Below are 17,831 nucleotides of genomic sequence, written 5' to 3'. Positions count from 1 at the left end.
CCGCACTATTGTATAGCCTTGATCGATGTCCTCATCGGTGTCAATGAAAGCCAGGAACATGGAGGACATCACTTGCCCTTGCTAGCGTTCATAATCTTCTTCGAGATGCTCTGAGCGTTCGGTATGCGTTGTGTCTCAGGCCGACAAATTTCTGGGGCCTTCGTGACAGTCGCTCATAAGCCATGGACCCCTTCCGGATAATTTTCCTCGCGAGCTATCTAAACCTGCCGCGCCTGCTTCTTGGCCGGCCTCCTCCTGTTATCTACGCCAGTCCAGATGTCTCACGATCTCGTCAGGTCCCTTGAAACCAGCATACAGAGGATAGGAGGAACAGTACTCTGTAAGACAAACGCATTCCATCCTCCAAACCTTAATCCCTTGCACGAATGAGAAGCCTAGACCTCTGAGCGCACCCGGACGCACTTTTTCAGCAACCCCGCCTCCACACTCTTGACTCGGACAGACTTCCCGTTCACTAGGTTGACTGACGGGTGGTCCGATTCATGGGTCATCCAGGCTAGGGTAGCTTGAACTTCGGAGCCAGGGCCGCTAGAGATTACGACGCAAAGTCTCAACCAAAACATTGTCATTCTCTCACTCACCCTCATTCCAAACAGTTTCACAGAACTTGGCGAGGCTTCGAATTTCACGCGGACTAAGCTCAAAAGGCCCGAGTACGGCGGTAGCTTGAGTGCATACACTCAAGAAGGTCCTAGCCGTGCTGTTACGATGGGCACATCAAGCAATCCCGGAAGCCCTAGCAGGGGCCCTTCTGAGGGCTCGCGACGCGACGATGATGGTGAGCTGAATTGACTTTTCAATTTCGGGGATGGCCCTATAGAAGTTAAAACCTCGAAACAACAAATGATATCACAATTGTCGCGTCGGATCGCGTCTTATCAGAAGGATGGTAGTAACAAGAGACAGCAGCGTCAGCATCTGCCGCACCTACGGCTGGCGGTTCAAGCACGGAGCAGACGACGACGACGACAGTCTCCGATACAACGACGACATCAACCGATCCAATTCCAGCCCAATCAAGCATTTCCGGCCCTCCTGTACAAAGCTTCGCCGGGCCCTCCGCCGAACATCCCCTCGAGGCCGGCGGCACCGACGATGATGATGAATTTACTCCCAGCGTCTTTGACGGATCGTCAATAGCCGACGACAGGAGTCAAAGGACTGACTCAACCTCCCTGAACTCTAGCGTCTATGAGCATAGCTTTCAGCACGGCCGGCGTTACCATAAGTTCCGGCACGGACGGTACCCGATCCCCAACGACGAGACGGAGCAGAACCGCGAGGACATGTTGCATGCGATGATGCTGGAAGCCACGGATGGGAAGCTTTACTTTGCGCCTATCGGGGATAACCCACAGAAAATTATCGATCTCGGCACGGGAACTGGTATCTGGGCAATTGAGAGTGAGTAAAAATATCCGAATCTCTCTCTGAGAAACAAGAACACGCGGAAGAACACGCGGAAAGGATTTAGAACAGCTAACCGAGGAAATAGTGGGCGATTTGTTCCCAAGCGCGGAGATCCATGGCCTCGACTTGAGCCCCATCCAGCCCGTTTGGGTACCACCGAATGTCAAGTTCTTAGTAGATGATGTTGAGGATACTTGGTTGAACGGCACAAATTTTGATTTTGTCCACCTACGAAACATGGTGCCCGTTCTCAAGTCACCCGTTGGCCTGCTACGGAATGCATTCGAGTATGTTCTTTGGCTTCAAATCTCCACCTCTCCCGTACTTCGAATTAATCATACCGTGTAGGCACATGAAGCCCGGCGGCTGGGTCGAACTTCAGGATGTTGACGGCCAAGTTCACTGTGACGATGGCACGATGCCTTCTGACTGGCCCCTTGTCCGCTTCACGAACCATCTCGTAGAAGCATTCGCGAAGTTTGGGACAAATTCTCATGCCGCTGTGTTTGGACGGCAGTATTTGGAGCAGGCTGGATTCGTCAACATCCAACATCACACAGTGAAGTTACCGTACGGCACATGGCCCAGGGATAAGTAGGTGCCGTCAGAAAGTCCAAACATATGATTCGTGACGCACTAACAATCTCCTTTTCTCAGAATTATGCGACTAATTGGCATGTATTACCGTACCGCCTGCGAAGAATTCTTCCCAGTAGTAGGTGCAATCCACTTTCAGATGTTGGGATGGAGTAAGATCGAGATGGAAGTTCTCTTCGCCGAATGTCGGAATGCCATGAGAGACCCTAATGTACATGCCTACGGTATGATGCATTTCTGGAGTGGACAAAAGCCTTTGTGAACAAGGCACTGGGGGGTCGCAGAACGAAGAAAAAGACATCGGCTAGCACGGCGACTGGGTTGGAGAGGGATAGCAACGGAACGCAAAGTCGGGCTCATGAAAACCTGTTTGATTGCACGTATCCTCCTTCTTGACGGGAGTGTTTCGGTGAATACTTTTAAATCCTGAAACTCGACTAATCATCATGATTGGGATGCATTTCCATATTGACGAGTGCTTCAGCGCTCTGGTCTTTACGTTTCTGGGAAGTCGGGGCTGCCAACACATCATCATCAAGGATATGGCTGCACCGATTCGAGGCAATCAAGCCACGTCATTACTTGGCGATTTTCATTCGTTTAGAGGGCTTTGGCTGCAGGCGAGCCGCTGGGAATGCCAGCTAGGGATATTTATCATGCCACATGCTTCCTGATCAGGTGCGCATGGCCCCCATTTGATCTAAGGCTCAGGGACTAGCATCGAGCTGACTTTGTACCTCATATGTTCTAGGTCCGAAGACCGAGTTTCTCTTGCCGAGATGTTCCTTTCCATGCCCCTAACCCCTCCAGTCGGTATTTAGGTATGCGGCATGCCTAAAACGGAGCAGAACGCCCACATTCAGGATCTGAAGATTGTTACCGGCGCAGAATCCAGCCAGCTTAGATGTTGGAACTGGCACCGCCACAAAAGTAACAAAAGTCGCACTCTCAAGCCGGACACTGCCGGGGTTCTGCGGCGGTGCGGAACTAACGTTTGCCGGAAAGGGAACACGGGGTCCGGAGGCATTAGCTGTGATTGAACAGGTGCTTGTCGATAGTTTGCCATCTGAATCCTTCAACAATAACCAGCATGTTCTTATCGACCAAAGTCCCTTACGGATAGATTGAATTCATTACTTTGCATGTACCCCAGGCTCTCTCTGATTAGTCACTGAGTTCTCCAGAGTTTATCGCGACACAGTCCATATCGACTTCAGAGATGTAAAAGATGCCAATGATTTGGCATCACTGATATCAAAATGCGATACGAGATACCCTAAGAACCTAATTCTCTTGAATCTTGCCCCGCCGCTCCACTTCACAGAAATGAAAGACATTATCATTACTCAGATTGCATCTACGACGGCTCGGCATGATAAGCAAACAGTCTTGGTACCAGTAAGGGGCGGAAAATAGGAACTTTGGTGCAGGTTGGTCGGGAGGAGCCTTTGCTGACGTTGGATCTTTCGTCCAATATTTCACGGCCCAGCCCTACCTCCGAAAGTCTGACGTCGGATGTTTGTGGACTTTGGACGTATCAGCGCCATTATTTCACCCGAGGCGGATATGCGGCTTTCGATAGTCGACCCACGATCTACTGCACATCAGAATGACTTGAGTCCAGACGCGTATTCATCCACAGTTTTACCTCTTTCAGACAGTACTATCTACGTTTAGGAATCAAACAACCTTGCCAAGATCGCCCTTGACCAAGATTGCTGACGCCAAGCCAACAATTACCTATAATGGCAAAAGTATGTCACTACTTACTTTTGCTGGTATGACAGTCAGGATGAGAAGTTACTAAAGCTTGTCCTTGCCCGCCTAAAGTGCTCATCTTCATCAGATAGGTTCATCAGATCTAACTTTCGTTACTCAATTTATACGTTTGGTGGCGAAACAAGACATAGCCACAACTCTGGGCAGTCGTTGATAATTATACCATGGCGCCATTCATGGAATCAATTGCAGAAACGCCTGTAGGTCTCTCCCCGTAATGAATCCGAGAAATCATCTCTAATACGCGATTTTCTTGCAGCCAAATGGGCAATTGGGGTCAGCGGATGCTCCGCCAACTGCCATGGAGCCCATTGCGATTTGCGGCATGGCGTTGAGACTACCTGGTGGCATCGCAACTCCTGAAGAGTTCTGGCAATTCCTAGTGAATAAGAAAGATGCCCGATGCCAGATTCCTAAATCCAGGTTCAATGCATCCAGCTACTACTCTGATACCGGAAAACCTGGTCACATCAAGACCCAGCATGGATACTTCCTAGATGACTCCGTCGATCTTGGGGCGCTTGATACTACGTTTTTCCGAATGCCCAAAAACGAGGTTGAGAGAGCTGATCCTCAGCAAAGGCTACTACTCGAGCTGACTAGAGAGTGCCTGGAAAGTGCCGGTGAAGTTAATTATCGCGGCAAGACGATTGGGACTTTCGTTGGGTGCTTTGGTGAAGACTGGCTCGAGACTTTGACCAAGGATAGCGAAGTTGTTGGCCAGTACAAGATTACCGGCTACGGAGACTTCATGCTGTCTAATCGGCTTTCCTATGAGTACGACTTCAAAGGACCAAGTATGACCATCAGAACCGGCTGTTCCTCCGCCCTCATTGGGCTTCACGAGGCCTGCATGTCTATCCAGCACGGTCAGTGCAATGCCGCAATCGTTGCAGGATCCAATCTCATCTTGGCACCTGGGCTATACGTTAGCATGTCTGAGCAAGGAGTTCTCTCGCCGAACGGCTCATGCCGGACTTTTGATGCGGCTGCCGACGGCTATGCCCGAGGAGAAGCTGTCAATGTTGTCTATGTCAAACGACTGAGCGATGCCATTCGAGACGCCAATCCGATTCGTGCCGTTATTCGGGGAACATCATCCAACGCAGACGGCAAAACACCGAGCTTGACAATCCCGAGTTTCGAAAGTCACGAAGCGATGATCCGTCGTGCCTATAGCATGGCAGCGATTAGTGCATCGGATATTGCCCTGACAGGATTCGTGGAGTGTCATGGCACCGGTACTCCCGCGGGCGATCCCATCGAAACGAGAGCCATTGCAAAGGTGTTTGGTGACTCTGGAGTTCACATCGGTTCTTGTAAGCCCAACATTGGTCACTCAGAGGGCGCTTCCGGCATCACATCGCTCATCAAGTCCATCATGGCCTTAGAGCACAGGACTATTCCTCCTAATATCAAGTTTGACCATCCTAATCCGAAGATTCCGTTCGAGGAGAAGAATCTCACAGTTCCAGTTGAACCAATACCCTGGCCTGAAGACAGAATTGAGCGAGTATCTGTCAACTCTTTTGGAATCGGAGGTGCCAATGCACACGTCGTGATCGAGTCTGCGGCGAGCTTTCTTGGTCGCTTTGGACGCCCATCTGTTCCAAACTCAATGTCAAGCATTTGGGACCAGGCACAGTTCATGACATACTCTGCCAACACGGCCGATTCATTGAGACGACAAGTTGTCAACAATCAAAAGTATATCGCCGAACATCCGGATTCTCTCAACGATATAGCGTACACCCTCGCCACCCGCCGCAGTCACCTACCGCACCGGGCATTTTCAATCATGGGAAACGGGGTCGAGCTCAGTACGTCGACATTTGCGAAGTCACCCAGCACACCTGCGGATCTCGCTCTTGTATTCACTGGCCAAGGAGCTCAGTGGCCAGGCATGGCGCTAGAGCTGATGTTGAGCAACCGAGTATTCGCACAATCGATTCGGCATATGGACAAAGTCTTGAGTCTGCTTCCGGATGGGCCGTCATGGACTTTGATGGATGAGCTTCACAAGCCAAAAGAGTCGAGTCGTCTGCACGAAGCCTGTATCTCTCAGCCGCTTTGCACTGCTGTACAGATTGCCCTAGTAGATACCCTCCGAGCCACAGCGAGCATTAAACCGTTTGCTGTCATCGGCCACTCTTCTGGAGAGATGGCTGCTGCTTATGCTTGCGGAAAGCTGACATCGAACGAGGCGATTGCAGCGGCATACTACCGCGGAGTCGTCTCATCAGAAGTCACCAAGTCGGGTGCCATGGCTGCAGTAGGGATGGGTCGAATTGATGTAACTCCGTTCCTGCGACCAGGCGTCGGGATCGCTTGCGAGAACTCGCCTTCAAGTGTCACAATTTCTGGCGATACTCATCTCGTTGAGGCAGTTCTCACACAGATTCGGGCGGCAAAGCCCGAGGCCCTCGCTCGTCTACTCAAGGTCGATACCGCATACCATTCTCACCATATGCAGGAAGTGGGAGATCGATACCTCACTTTGACATCTCCTCATATTGACGCCTCAAAGTCTACGGCCACATCTTCTCCTACAATGTTCTCTTCAGTGACGGGCAGTCTCCTGCCTACGGGTTGGGTGGCTGATGCGCACTACTGGAGGTCAAACCTTGAATCTCCGGTGCTTTTCAACGCAGCTGTAACTGAGTTGATTGAAGCTCACAAGACTCATAGTAGCAATCACCTAGTGTTTCTCGAAGTTGGGCCACACTCCGCCTTGGCCGGTCCTTTACGGCAGATTCTTGCGCAATCCTCCATGAACTTATCCTACGCATCCTGTCTCGTGAGGGCAAAGAACGCGACAGAGTCTTTCTTGGCAGCTCTTGGACAACTCTGGCAACTCGGCATGGAAATTGACTTCAACCTTCTCACCAATCCCGAACAAACTGCCAATGTGGTAGCAGACATGCCCTCATATCCATGGCATCATGATCACTCGTTGCTCTTTTCAAGTCGCATTTCCGATGAGTGGCGGTACCGAAGGTTTCCAAAACACGAGATTCTCGGCATAAGGGTCCCGGAAAGCAGTCTCAATGAGCCGGTGTTTCGCAACATGTTGTCCTTGGACCATGTACCATGGATTTCCGACCACAACATCAAGGGCGACGTCATCTTTCCATGCGCAGGCTACATTGGTATGGCTGGGGAAGCTGCAAGGCAACTCAGCACGGAAAGCTTCGCCGGCTACTCCATGCGCAACATTGTCATTGACATGGCAATGGTCTTGAGTGCGAATAAAGCAACAGAAGTCATTACGAGCCTCCGGAAAGAGAAGCTTACAGACAGCCTCGATAGTCCTTGGTGGGAGTTCACAGTCACCTCCTTCAATGGCTCCACTTGGATGAAGCATTGCAGCGGGCAAGTCAAAGCTCTTGAAGACAAGGCTCAAGCCTTGAAGAGACCTCTTCGGGACCTTCCGCGCGATGTCAACTCTGGCAGATGGTACCAAGCTCTTCGCAATGTCGGCGCCAACTACGGCCCTTACTTTCAAGGCTTGTCGGACGTCACTTGCTCTCCGACAGAGAATGTGTCTGCTGGTACAGCAACACATACCATTCAAAACGATTCCCACTACGCAATTCACCCAACGAAAGTAGACTTCTTTCTCCAATTATTCAGCGTTGCTGCAATGAGGGGCATTGGCCATAAACTCAACATCATGAACGTCCCGACATTCATCGAAGCCCTTGATCTTTACGACTGTGATTCTGAGGTACGGATGGAGGTCGAGGCAACTCAGACCCCACGAGGATTGCTTTTGGGAAGGGGATTTGGCCTTGATTCTGAAGAAGGAATGGCCCTCTCACTCAAGGGAGTAAAACTAAGTCCGCTTGAAAACGACGTAGCGGAAGAAGATATCGATCCTCATGCAGGAGCAAGGATTTTCTGGCAGGCGGATATCAATTTCCTCAAGATCTCGGACCTGATCGAGCCTCGTTCTCAACAGAAAACCTTCAGCCTTACCCGAGATCTCACGCTGTCTTATATCAAGGAGGCTTTGAGACGATTAGAGGGTGTGGTGAGTGTGCAGCCGCATCTATCAAGATTCCACGCTTGGATGCAACAACAACCAGTACTACCAGATGTTCGAGATCTAAACAGTAATGGCATTGATTTGGGTGTTTTTGGTCCTCTCGATGTTGCGATGCGTGTCGTTCTGGAACACATTGGTCCGATTTTCAGAGGCGAAACTGAGCCTCTCGAGGTTTTGTTGCCGAACAAGATCTTGACCTCTGTCTACGACTCCTTGAACATCACAAACAGGGAGCCATTCTTCCGAGCACTTGGCCACTCAAAGCCGAATCTCAGAATCTTAGAAGTTGGCGCTGGGACTGGTGGAACTACAAGCAAAGTTCTTGACTGGCTGAGAGGACCGACAGGCGCATCGCTGTATTCCGAATACACATATACCGACATTTCTGCCGGGTTCTTCTCGGCTGCGAAAGAAAGATTTAGCTCCTCTTCGAACATGTCTTTCAAGGTGCTTGACATATCCAAAGACCCAACCGAGCAAGGTATTGAGCCTGGGACTTACGACTTGGTGGTTGCGGCCAACGTTCTTCATGCTACTCCAAGTCTGAGGGAGACTCTAGTCAACGTCCGCAAACTTCTGCAGCCCCAAGGGAGGCTATACATGGAAGAGTTGTCATACGATGCCTTACCGCTCAATTTCGTCATGGGTGTTCTTCCAGGCTGGTGGCTTGGAGCTGAGGACCAGAGACCAGACCAGCCACATGTTTCGCCGAAGCGTTGGGAAGTAGAACTCAGGAATGCTGGGTTCGATGGCCTCGAGGACGTTGCCTATGACTCCGACCGTCCGAACAACTTGCTTGCTTTCATGATAGCCAGGCCTATGCCAGCCGCCACTACTCCCAGAGGTGTCACGATATTGCATGACTTAACTTCTTTGGGCTTCGGAAAAACCCTGCGAGACGTTCTGACGGGAAAAGGCTCGCCGAGTGTAACTCTACACGACATCTCGAAGGGTCTTCCATCTGAACCACGCGACTTCATTTCGGTGCTTGATCTTGAGACGCCATTCTTTGATGGTATCAGCCCGGAGGCATTCAATGAGTTCCGTGGACTAGTCACACAGGCTTCGAATCAACAGGCTAGAATCCTTTGGCTTACCGGCTCTTCTCAACTCAAGTGCTTCGACCCAAGATGGGGGCAGACTATCGGCGCTGCACGATCTATCAGGAATGAACTGAGCTTAGACTTTGCAACTTGTGAAGTCGAGAAGATCAACCCGTCTTCGCTCAGCGCTATTTCGCAGGTTATAGACAAGTTCCAGAGAGCTCGCTATGGTACACGAAGCTCGTCGGAGTACGAGTACAGCATATTGGACGGGACCGTACACATTCCCAGATTATATCCCATCAATATCAAGGATGAACTGCAAGCGTGTCGTTCAGATCCTGTCGATTTGATTCATGATCTACGCATCGGTAGATATGGTCGTCTAAACACGCTTGACTGGTTACCAAAGGCAAAACAGCCATTGGGGGGTGATGATGTGCTTATTGAAGCCAAATCCGTCGGCATGAACTTCAAGGTAAGCATGATATTCTTACGCTTCAAAGTAACACTACATGTGATGGATTACTGACAGTTTGTAGGACGTTCTCATAGCCATGGGCATCGTCGACTCAACCATGAGCAGTCTCGGTCTAGAAGCCGCTGGAATAGTCCGCGAGACTGGACCCGACGTTACAACTCTTGTCTCCGGCGACAAAGTCTTTGTCTTTGGCGGCGGCTGCTTCTCCACTGGCATCACAATCTCGGCGAAGTTATGCGTCAAGATTCCAGACTCGTTGGCATTCCAAGATGCTGCTACCATGCCATGCGTATTTTCGACTGTGATTCATGGCCTACTTGACATTGGTCGTCTCACTGAGGGAGATTCTATCTTGATTCACTCTGCTTGTGGAGGTGTCGGCCTTGCGGCAATCCAGATCTGCAAGATGGTGGGTGCAGAAATCTACTGCACCGTGGGGAGTGATGAAAAGGTGCAATACCTTGAGTCGACATATGGAATTCCCAGAGACCGAATCCTCAATTCTCGGAACGATTCTTTCCTTGTGGGTATCAAGGACTTGACTGGCGGTCGGGGTGTGGATGTTGTGCTCAACTCTCTCAGCGGAGAGCTGTTACATGCCTCATGGAACTGCGTTGCGGAATTCGGTAAGATGATCGAGATTGGGAAACGTGACCTCATCGGGAATGGTAAGCTCGCACTAAATGTTTTCGAGCTTAACCGAAGTTATCACGGGGTTGATCTTGGACATCTGATCGAAATCAAGCCCAAAGAAGGAAACAGGTATGAATGCCTGTAGTTCGTGGGATGCATTGACTTTACTGACAGATCACTACATAGATTATTGAGACGAATCGTCGAGTACTATGAGCAGGGGCACATTGGCCCGATCACGCCAACAAAGGTTTTCGGCGCCGACATGGTGGAAGAGTGCTTCAGGTACATGCAAAAGGGCCAGCACATCGGCAAAATTGTGGTCACGATGGAGTCAATGAAGAAGACTCAAGCAGTCGGGCCTGCTTCAAGCGGCCAGCCCTCATTTGATCGCGACTCCAGCTACCTCCTTGTTGGCGGATTGGGCGGTCTTGGACGTTCAGTCTCCAACTGGATGATCGAGCATGGTGCAAGGCATCTGGTGTTTTTGTCCCGGCAAGGCGGAGAGACAGCAGAGGACCAAAGGTTTGTCGCCGAGCTCGAAGCCCAGGGATGCTCAGCCATCACCGTTCGAGGAAACATCAGCTCGCTAGCGGATGTCGAACAAGCCATCAAAGCGGCATCGCGCCCAGTCCGCGGCGTGATCAACATGTCGATGGTCCTGCGAGACCAAAGCTTTGCCAATATGAGCCATGACGAGTGGACAGCAGCAGCAGACCCAAAGGTCAAGGGGACGTGGAACCTCCATCACGCCTGTATCAACGCAGGCCTGGAATTGAATTTCTTTTTGCTCTTCAGCTCCATCTCCGGTACTTATGGGCAGAGAGGACAGGCCAACTATGCTGGAGCCAACACGTTTCTTGACGCTTTCGTTCAGTACCGGCAGAGTTTGGGCCTGAAGGCCGGTGTCGTTGACGTTGGCGCTATGATGGACTCGGGATATCTGGCTGACAACCCTATATTAATAGAGAGACTGATGGGACAAGGTATTTACGGCATCAAAATACCTCAACTGCTGGACGCCCTGGCGTTGATACTCAGGGCCCCCGAACCCAGTGCTCATTGCCCAAGAGCGTCTTTCTTTGTCAACAACGCTCAGGTCGTGATCGGCCATCGCAGTCTCACATCTTTGAGTGACCCGGGGAACAGAGTCCCATGGAAAGAAGATCGACGAATGGGATACTACTTCAACTTGGAAAACAGTCAGAAAGCTGCAGCCAGCAGTTCTTCGGATCAAGGTGCTCTCTCTGCATTCTTGAAATCCGCAACTGCTGACATATCCATCTTGGCTTCGTCGGAAGCCTCGAAGTTTATTGCAAGACAGATTGCGGTACAGTTGTTCCACTTATTGTTGAAGCCGGTTGATAACGAAGAAGAGATTGACGTGAGCATGTCGCTTCAAGATGCTGGACTCGATAGCTTGGTGGCGGTAGAAATGCGCGGGTGGTGGAAAGGGGTATTTGGATTTGAAGTCAGTGTTTTGGAAATGCTCGGCATGGGCAGCTTATTAGCTCTCGGAGAAAGAGCAGTGAGGGGTTTGAAAGAGCTTGTGGGGGAAGCAGGAGATGAGCGCCAGGAGCCCGGCGAGAAACATGACACTGAGGGATACTTGAAGCTGAAGATGCCTTGATAGTATCAGCCCTTAGGCGTTGGGACTACAACCTATACTTAGGTTTACAGTCTGGTATGCACTGCCCCTTGATTAGAATGCTCTGAGTTTTCCTTGTCATCTGTGCGATCAATCTAACGAGACAGGCGATGACAGTGGCGATAATTGTTGCCTTTCCAGACATCTCTCTGCTTTGCGCTGCCATCCAACTTCGGGAGCAGCATAAGCAGTACAGCGAGGATATCCGTGGGTACGACGTGCAAACTCGAAAGGCTTTAAGTTGCTTTAAAGTCTCTGCCTCGACTATCATTCTTGTGTGTGGAAAACTGAAGCCATTTTCTGGCGTGAAATTTCGCGCTTCATGTATGTAAAGAATGACTTTCCCGGGACCTTGCTCCGGCAATGCGGCTGCACGTTTAGTATGAACGGGTTTGCAGTTCCTGAGATGTTCTTTTTGACCTCAGTTCTAGTACCGCAAAGAAGCACCAAACTGCATTGGAATCTCCCCTAAACCCCCGCTGAATTTCCGCCGTGTTTTTACCGCGCCGCCGTGTTTCTCCCGAACCGAGACCCACACCCGTTCAACCCCGAGAAAGCAACCAAAGACTGTCGGAAACGAGTGCATACGAAGTTCAACCACTGGTTGCAATGATAATGTGGATTATCCGAACTGGGATCAATCGAACGGTTCAAGCTTCCTCAGACTCCGCTCCAATTTATCACGGAGCCGATCCGTAGTCTCTCCTTCCAATACCTACATACTCGTCACCCATGTAGTAAGTTTTCTTGGCATGCTCACCATATTCGAATAGCCAATCCTCTTATCATGTCATGTCACACACAAACAGGTGTCTGGACTCTTTCCGGACATTGGTCCCATCCTATGATTGGCAACCAAACTCAAAAAGGGCAATGAGTAGAGACCCTTGCCTCCGCCATCTAATTTGGTGACATACATACAATCAGCCCGCAATTCGGTCTCCAGCGATCAAGTAAATCTGAAGCAAGAAATACCCAAACTCCCTACATACTTCTCATTTTTCTGATAGTGAGGCGGTGGAAATGTCACTCTAGCAGGGTTAGCTGTCGAATTAAGCCTGGCTAAGTAGCAAGCAAGAAGAGACGCAAACATCGATCTGTCATTTGAGGTCCATTACACTATTACAAGGCCGCACCTCACAGACGCAAATCGCTACAATGCATTCATCGGATTCGGCCAAATTATCAAGTAGAATTTTTAATGGAGAAGAGTCAATTTGACGAAAGCGGAAGTCACGACGATCAATATTGCAATCGCCGGGTTTCTGAATTTCACTTGTGAGACACTTGATTGCCTATCTTAGGTAGTAGCCTAACTGTACCTTGACAAGAAAGTCGGGATTTGATTACGGATTGGCCGGTAAGACTCCGATCCAGGTTTCCAAAAGCGACATGTTTTCTATTACCCACTTACCACGAGTCCACCTTGATATTCGCTTTGCACTCTCACATCCGTTTCTCCATATAGACCTCTAGCCCCTGGTGTTAACCATATCTGTCCACGGGTATCGTACCCTTTAACATGCTCAACATGCTGCTAACCACTCTCAAAATGAAGGTCGCTCTGGCACTCGCGTCCGAAAGTTCCATACCGTAATAATCACAATCTCGGACTTGAACCCCTTTTCAACCTTGTCTGATGCCGGACACTCTACCGAGGATGGCACCCCTGCCGACGCCCCAGTCGGGTGCCGAGGTCGGCAATTCACGCCCAAGCATTTTATCCCAACATGTAGGGTACGGATACGCACGTCCAGCTTCACCGGCAGTATCGGTGTAGATGACATTCGTCTCAAATCGCCGCTGCCAAGTCGAACTCGGAGAGTGTTGCATTAGAGTTGATCGGCTCCTAGCCCGTTGTCTTTTTGAATTCCTTCTGGGGCGGACATTGTCCGAGCGGCCGCCGATGGGCTTGCATATCCCTCACAATAGAGAGGCAAGGATATCGTTTGACTATCGACAACCAGTTTCTGACACTTGCACGAGAGAGTCGCCGATAAAGGCATCATACAATTTGAAGGTTCTGGCGTCTACGCAAAGCGTCCGAGGCGGTGAACGGTTGTCGAAGTGCCGCGTTTTCGCCACAATCTCACCACGTTGACTTTTAACGAAAATACGGATTGGTTTCTTGAGAAATTTGGATAACAAGAGGTGCAGCATCTATGTGGGGATGTTGCAATCGGTGAGCGAGGGTGCTACGTCTACGGCTGCACCTCCAAATAGTCAACTGTCGTCGTGGATCCTTAGAAAAATGCACATATCCTCAAGGAAGAGATTCCTGGCAGCAAACCTTGACAATGATCCGATTCGAAACTGCAGACGAAGGTCTATGATTTGTGAATGAGTCAATAACATCTGGTTTGGTCTAGACGCATTGAGATGGATCATGGAGATGGGACGAGCGCTTGTGTTTTCCAGTCTAGAGTGCGAGTGTCAATAAGTATGAAAGGTTCGACCCGGCTATGCTGTAGGCAGGCTGGCACTTTGAGTTTGTATCTTTCGGAGCATGTTGCTTCTCGTAACTACAATAGCATTCGAAGTTCACGGAGTGTGGCCGGGATGTAAAGTATAGATGAAGAACGATTCAATACCGGAAATCAGTCTAAAAGCGTACCTACTACAGTGATGTTGGGCTGTTCAGAGGCATGACGTTGAACGGAAGTCACACATATTACCGTTCCTCCACTGTTATCTCCCTGCAGGTGCTCAATATTCACACTTTGTAAACGTGCAATAGCCCTGTGTATCGCTGTTCTGACTGGGGACTTGACGGGAAACACAACATCCACAAAACGGCTCAGAGTAAGTTTAATAATCAATTGCAGCATCGCTCAACGACATGTGTTGGTACTCTTCGTCATTGAAAATATGTTCCCGAGAGACCGCAAATCTACAAAACATGTTGTGGACTACTCTCGGCGCACAATCATCTCAAAATTCGTGCTTGTCTCTTACGTTTGTCACTGAGTTGAGAGGTCCCTGACGTCCATTCGATGCTGACTTGAGATGGGATAGAGACAATACTCTGGTGGCGTCAGTGCTCTACAATCCGTACACTGTAGTACTCCGTACAAATACCGACTATCTGGTATGAGTGATTACAGTAGGGATGTCTTGGACAGCAATCATGCAAGGCGCTCGAAATTCCAGCCCAAATTGACCGAACCTTGACGCTCAGCTGCAGCCACAACTAGAAAGGGGCATAAAGTGCCTATCAACGTGAACGGACCTGTCGCCGTCATGAGGGTAATAAGGCGATGGAGGACTCACCATGGAATAACCGACATTGAGCCGCTAACCACACGATCGGCGACTGAATTGACGCCGCTTGGGACTTTGTGGCCGTGTCCTAGGGTGGTATCCGCCGTGTCGGCGAGTCGGCGAGACCACCGTGAGCAACATTAGACCGCGTGTCGGCAGGGGTTCGGATCCTTCTGGCATGCAGACCTTGGTCAGCGATGGCCTGACGAACCAGCCACTCAGTTACGGGCACTACGGCATCTCACAGTTTTGAGACAAATTTCCAGTAACCGGCTGGTGCCAGAGCGGCAAAATTATCTCAGACGACCCGCACCAGGTTCGCCGTCTGATGCGAAATAGGTAGCGAAGGCGCGAGAGTATCAGGCTTTGGTGCTTGGGGATTGAGTCATCATTGGTATTTTGTCATCCTGTCTTTCTGTCCCACAGAGGTAGGTTAATTTTCCCACTTGGTAAGTTTGGTAAGTAAGTTAGTAATGCACCCTGACTAACAAGTGCGCTCTTACCTTTGTAATACTGCTTGCACAATTCGTGCGCCGTATGCAGCCATCAGCATAGTACAAAGCCACCGGTCGAAACCGGTATGGTCTTGGCCAAGAATCGGAGTACACATCGGCGTCGCAAGCAGCGCCAGACGCAATGAATTAAGCCGATTTCTCAGCGAACCACCGACTTCTGTCTTTGGCGCATATGACGGTAATTCCTCAGCACCGAGCGGCTCAACAGTTCATCCTCTCTCGCCGACATTTGTTGTTCTTGATGTTTTGAAATGTACGACAGTGAAGTCACAAAGCTATTATAGAGTCTTCATTTTCCATATAAAGTTCAACGTTTCTTGATCTCCGTCAAGGTTTGTTTGTCGTTCACAATAAGCACGGACAGAGAGAACAATATTCGTAAATCCCTACTCCCATCGCAAAGCCAGATATAACATCATCTCCACTCAACAAAATGACCAAGGTCGAAGCTCCGCTGGCCGCAGACCAGGCACCAGTTCCCGGCGCATTGCAAGTCTCAGACCCCGGCTTGATCAACGAGGGAGCCAAAAATGTAAGACCCCTACCCCCAGCGCAGCGAGAGGCGTTCATCCTGTAGAATACCTCGCTGCCAGCACTGAGACGGTGACTGCACCGCGGGAAATCCTCCGCGAGACCACTGTCTCGAGCTCACAAAGTGCCGTACGCGTACTGATTAGCCCGGATGAAAGGTTCCGTACTTCACCCCCATCCAGGACCCAGCCGCCGGGACTGCTAGGGACCCTCAGCCAGGCGGCACCCTATTCTCGCCGCTCAAGATCCGCGGCATGACGCTCCACAACCGCATCATCGTGTCGCCCATGTGCCAGTACTCTGCCGACAATGGGCACATGACGGCCTGGCACAAGACGCATCTCCAGAGCTATGCGGTCCGCGGCGCTGGGCTGGTTTTGACGGAGGTCCAGGCCGTGGTGCCCGAGGGCCGCATCTCGCCCGAGGACCTGGGAATCTGGGATGACTCGCAGCTAGTCGCCGCTAAGGAGGTTATTGACTTTGTCCACAGCCAGGGAGGGCACATTGGTGCCCAGATTGGCCATGCCGGCCGGAAAGCGAGCACCGTTGCACCTTGGATTGACCGTAAGGCGGTGGCAGGCGAAAAGGTATCTACTTGGCACCCTGAACCCCAGTATCCGTACTTTGGAGAGCTTCGGCTCCCGCATCAAACACACTTGCGCGTGTGACAGTGACGAGCACACAGCTAACACACATTCATTACAGGGTCGGGGATGGCCCAAGGACGTCTATGGACCCTCTGCCGTAGCGTACAGTGATGACACCTACGTTCCCAAAGAAATGACCCTGAAAGACATTGAGACTCTGAAAGCGAAATGGGTTGATGCCGTTAAGCGTGCTGTCAAAGTTGGATACGACGTAAGTTTCACTGCCGGGGGCCCCAGTTAATCACTGTCCCTTTTTTGTTTCCAGCTGTTGAATTATTCTACAGACCATCGAGATCCATGCCGCCCATGGGTACCTGATCAACAACTTTCTGTCGCCTACGTCCAACACGAGGACCGACCAGTATGGCGGCAACTTCGAGAACCGTTCCCGCCTGCTCGTCGAGCTGACGGAACTGACACGCGCCAACGTGCCCGACGACTATCCGGTTCTGGTGCGTCTCGCCGGCACCGACTATCTAGAATTTGACCCGTCGATTCCCCAGTGGGACATCCCTCAAGCCCAGAAGCTCGCCAAGATCCTCGCGGACAAGGGGGCAGATTTTCTCGATGTTTCCGCCGGCGGGCAAGATGCGAGGATGAAGGTCGTGCCCGGACCCAAGTACCAGGCGTACATAGCGGAAGCTATCCGGAAAGCCGTTGAGGGCACCGGTACCCTGGTAGGGTCCGTCGGCGGCATCGCGACGGGGAAGGACGCCACGGAGGTCTTGGCGGATGGCCAGGCAGACGCCGTCCTCGTGGGCCGGGCGTTCCTCAAAGACCCTAACCTGGTATGGACTTGGGCTGACGAGTTGGACATTGACGTCCATGCTCCTAGTCAATGTGAGTTGAAGAGTCTCTCCATTTTCTCCAATCCCAAAGAGCGTTTTCTTCTCCATAAATTAGACTTTGGCTAAACTCATGTTCCCAGACGGTTGGCCTTTCGGACGCACAAGGACCCACAGACCAAGCAAGCATTGAGTTATGAATTCTTGGAATCCTTGGAATCATGGCTTGGCCTCATCCACATTTCCGTGCCGTTTCCGAGGATCGAACGGTCTTGGTCTTCTAGAATGGGATCGAACGGCTTCAAGGTGTTAGGTAGTAGTCTTTTTCCTCTATAGAGTCGCATGAGTTGAATCATTCAATGATCATTGAATTTTGTCCCATCCTTGTTTTACGCCGTTCTAGAAGTTTCATTGTTCCCACGGATTGCGTCA

The 17,831-nt window shown here is 50.7% G+C and overlaps 3 protein-coding genes across 3 annotated transcripts; all 3 read left to right on the top strand.

The window, feature by feature from the left end:
• Window positions 1-729: 729 nt before the first annotated feature.
• On the top strand, window positions 730-2,290 carry CCOS01_04750 (methyltransferase; the record flags this gene model as incomplete). The annotated part of the gene is made up of 5 exons (XM_060452931.1): window positions 730-799; window positions 928-1,425; window positions 1,517-1,718; window positions 1,780-2,025; window positions 2,089-2,290. The coding sequence occupies 5 exons, from the start codon at window positions 730-732 to the stop codon at window positions 2,288-2,290; spliced, it is 1,218 nt and encodes a 405-aa protein (XP_060316889.1).
• Window positions 2,291-3,971: 1,681 nt separating this feature from the next.
• On the top strand, window positions 3,972-11,642 carry CCOS01_04749 (KR domain-containing protein; the record flags this gene model as incomplete). The annotated part of the gene is made up of 4 exons (XM_060452930.1): window positions 3,972-4,007; window positions 4,067-9,376; window positions 9,441-10,141; window positions 10,199-11,642. 4 exons carry the CDS (start codon window positions 3,972-3,974, stop codon window positions 11,640-11,642), a joined length of 7,491 nt encoding a protein of 2,496 aa, XP_060316888.1.
• A 4,227-nt stretch (window positions 11,643-15,869) lies between these two features.
• On the top strand, window positions 15,870-17,592 carry CCOS01_04748 (NADH:flavin oxidoreductase/NADH oxidase; the record flags this gene model as incomplete). Its single annotated transcript, XM_060452929.1, has 5 exons — window positions 15,870-15,968; window positions 16,126-16,554; window positions 16,673-16,825; window positions 16,899-17,454; window positions 17,543-17,592. The coding sequence occupies 5 exons, from the start codon at window positions 15,870-15,872 to the stop codon at window positions 17,590-17,592; spliced, it is 1,287 nt and encodes a 428-aa protein (XP_060316887.1).
• Window positions 17,593-17,831: the final 239 nt, after the last annotated feature.

The sequence above is a fragment of the Colletotrichum costaricense genome (genome assembly GCF_030867565.1).
Source record: "Colletotrichum costaricense strain IMI 309622 chromosome Unknown Scaffold_4.1, whole genome shotgun sequence".
NCBI classification, from domain to species: Eukaryota; Fungi; Ascomycota; class Sordariomycetes; order Glomerellales; family Glomerellaceae; genus Colletotrichum; species Colletotrichum costaricense.
Note: the sequence above shows the minus strand (reverse complement) of the source record. Positions and strands in the feature narration are given on the sequence as shown.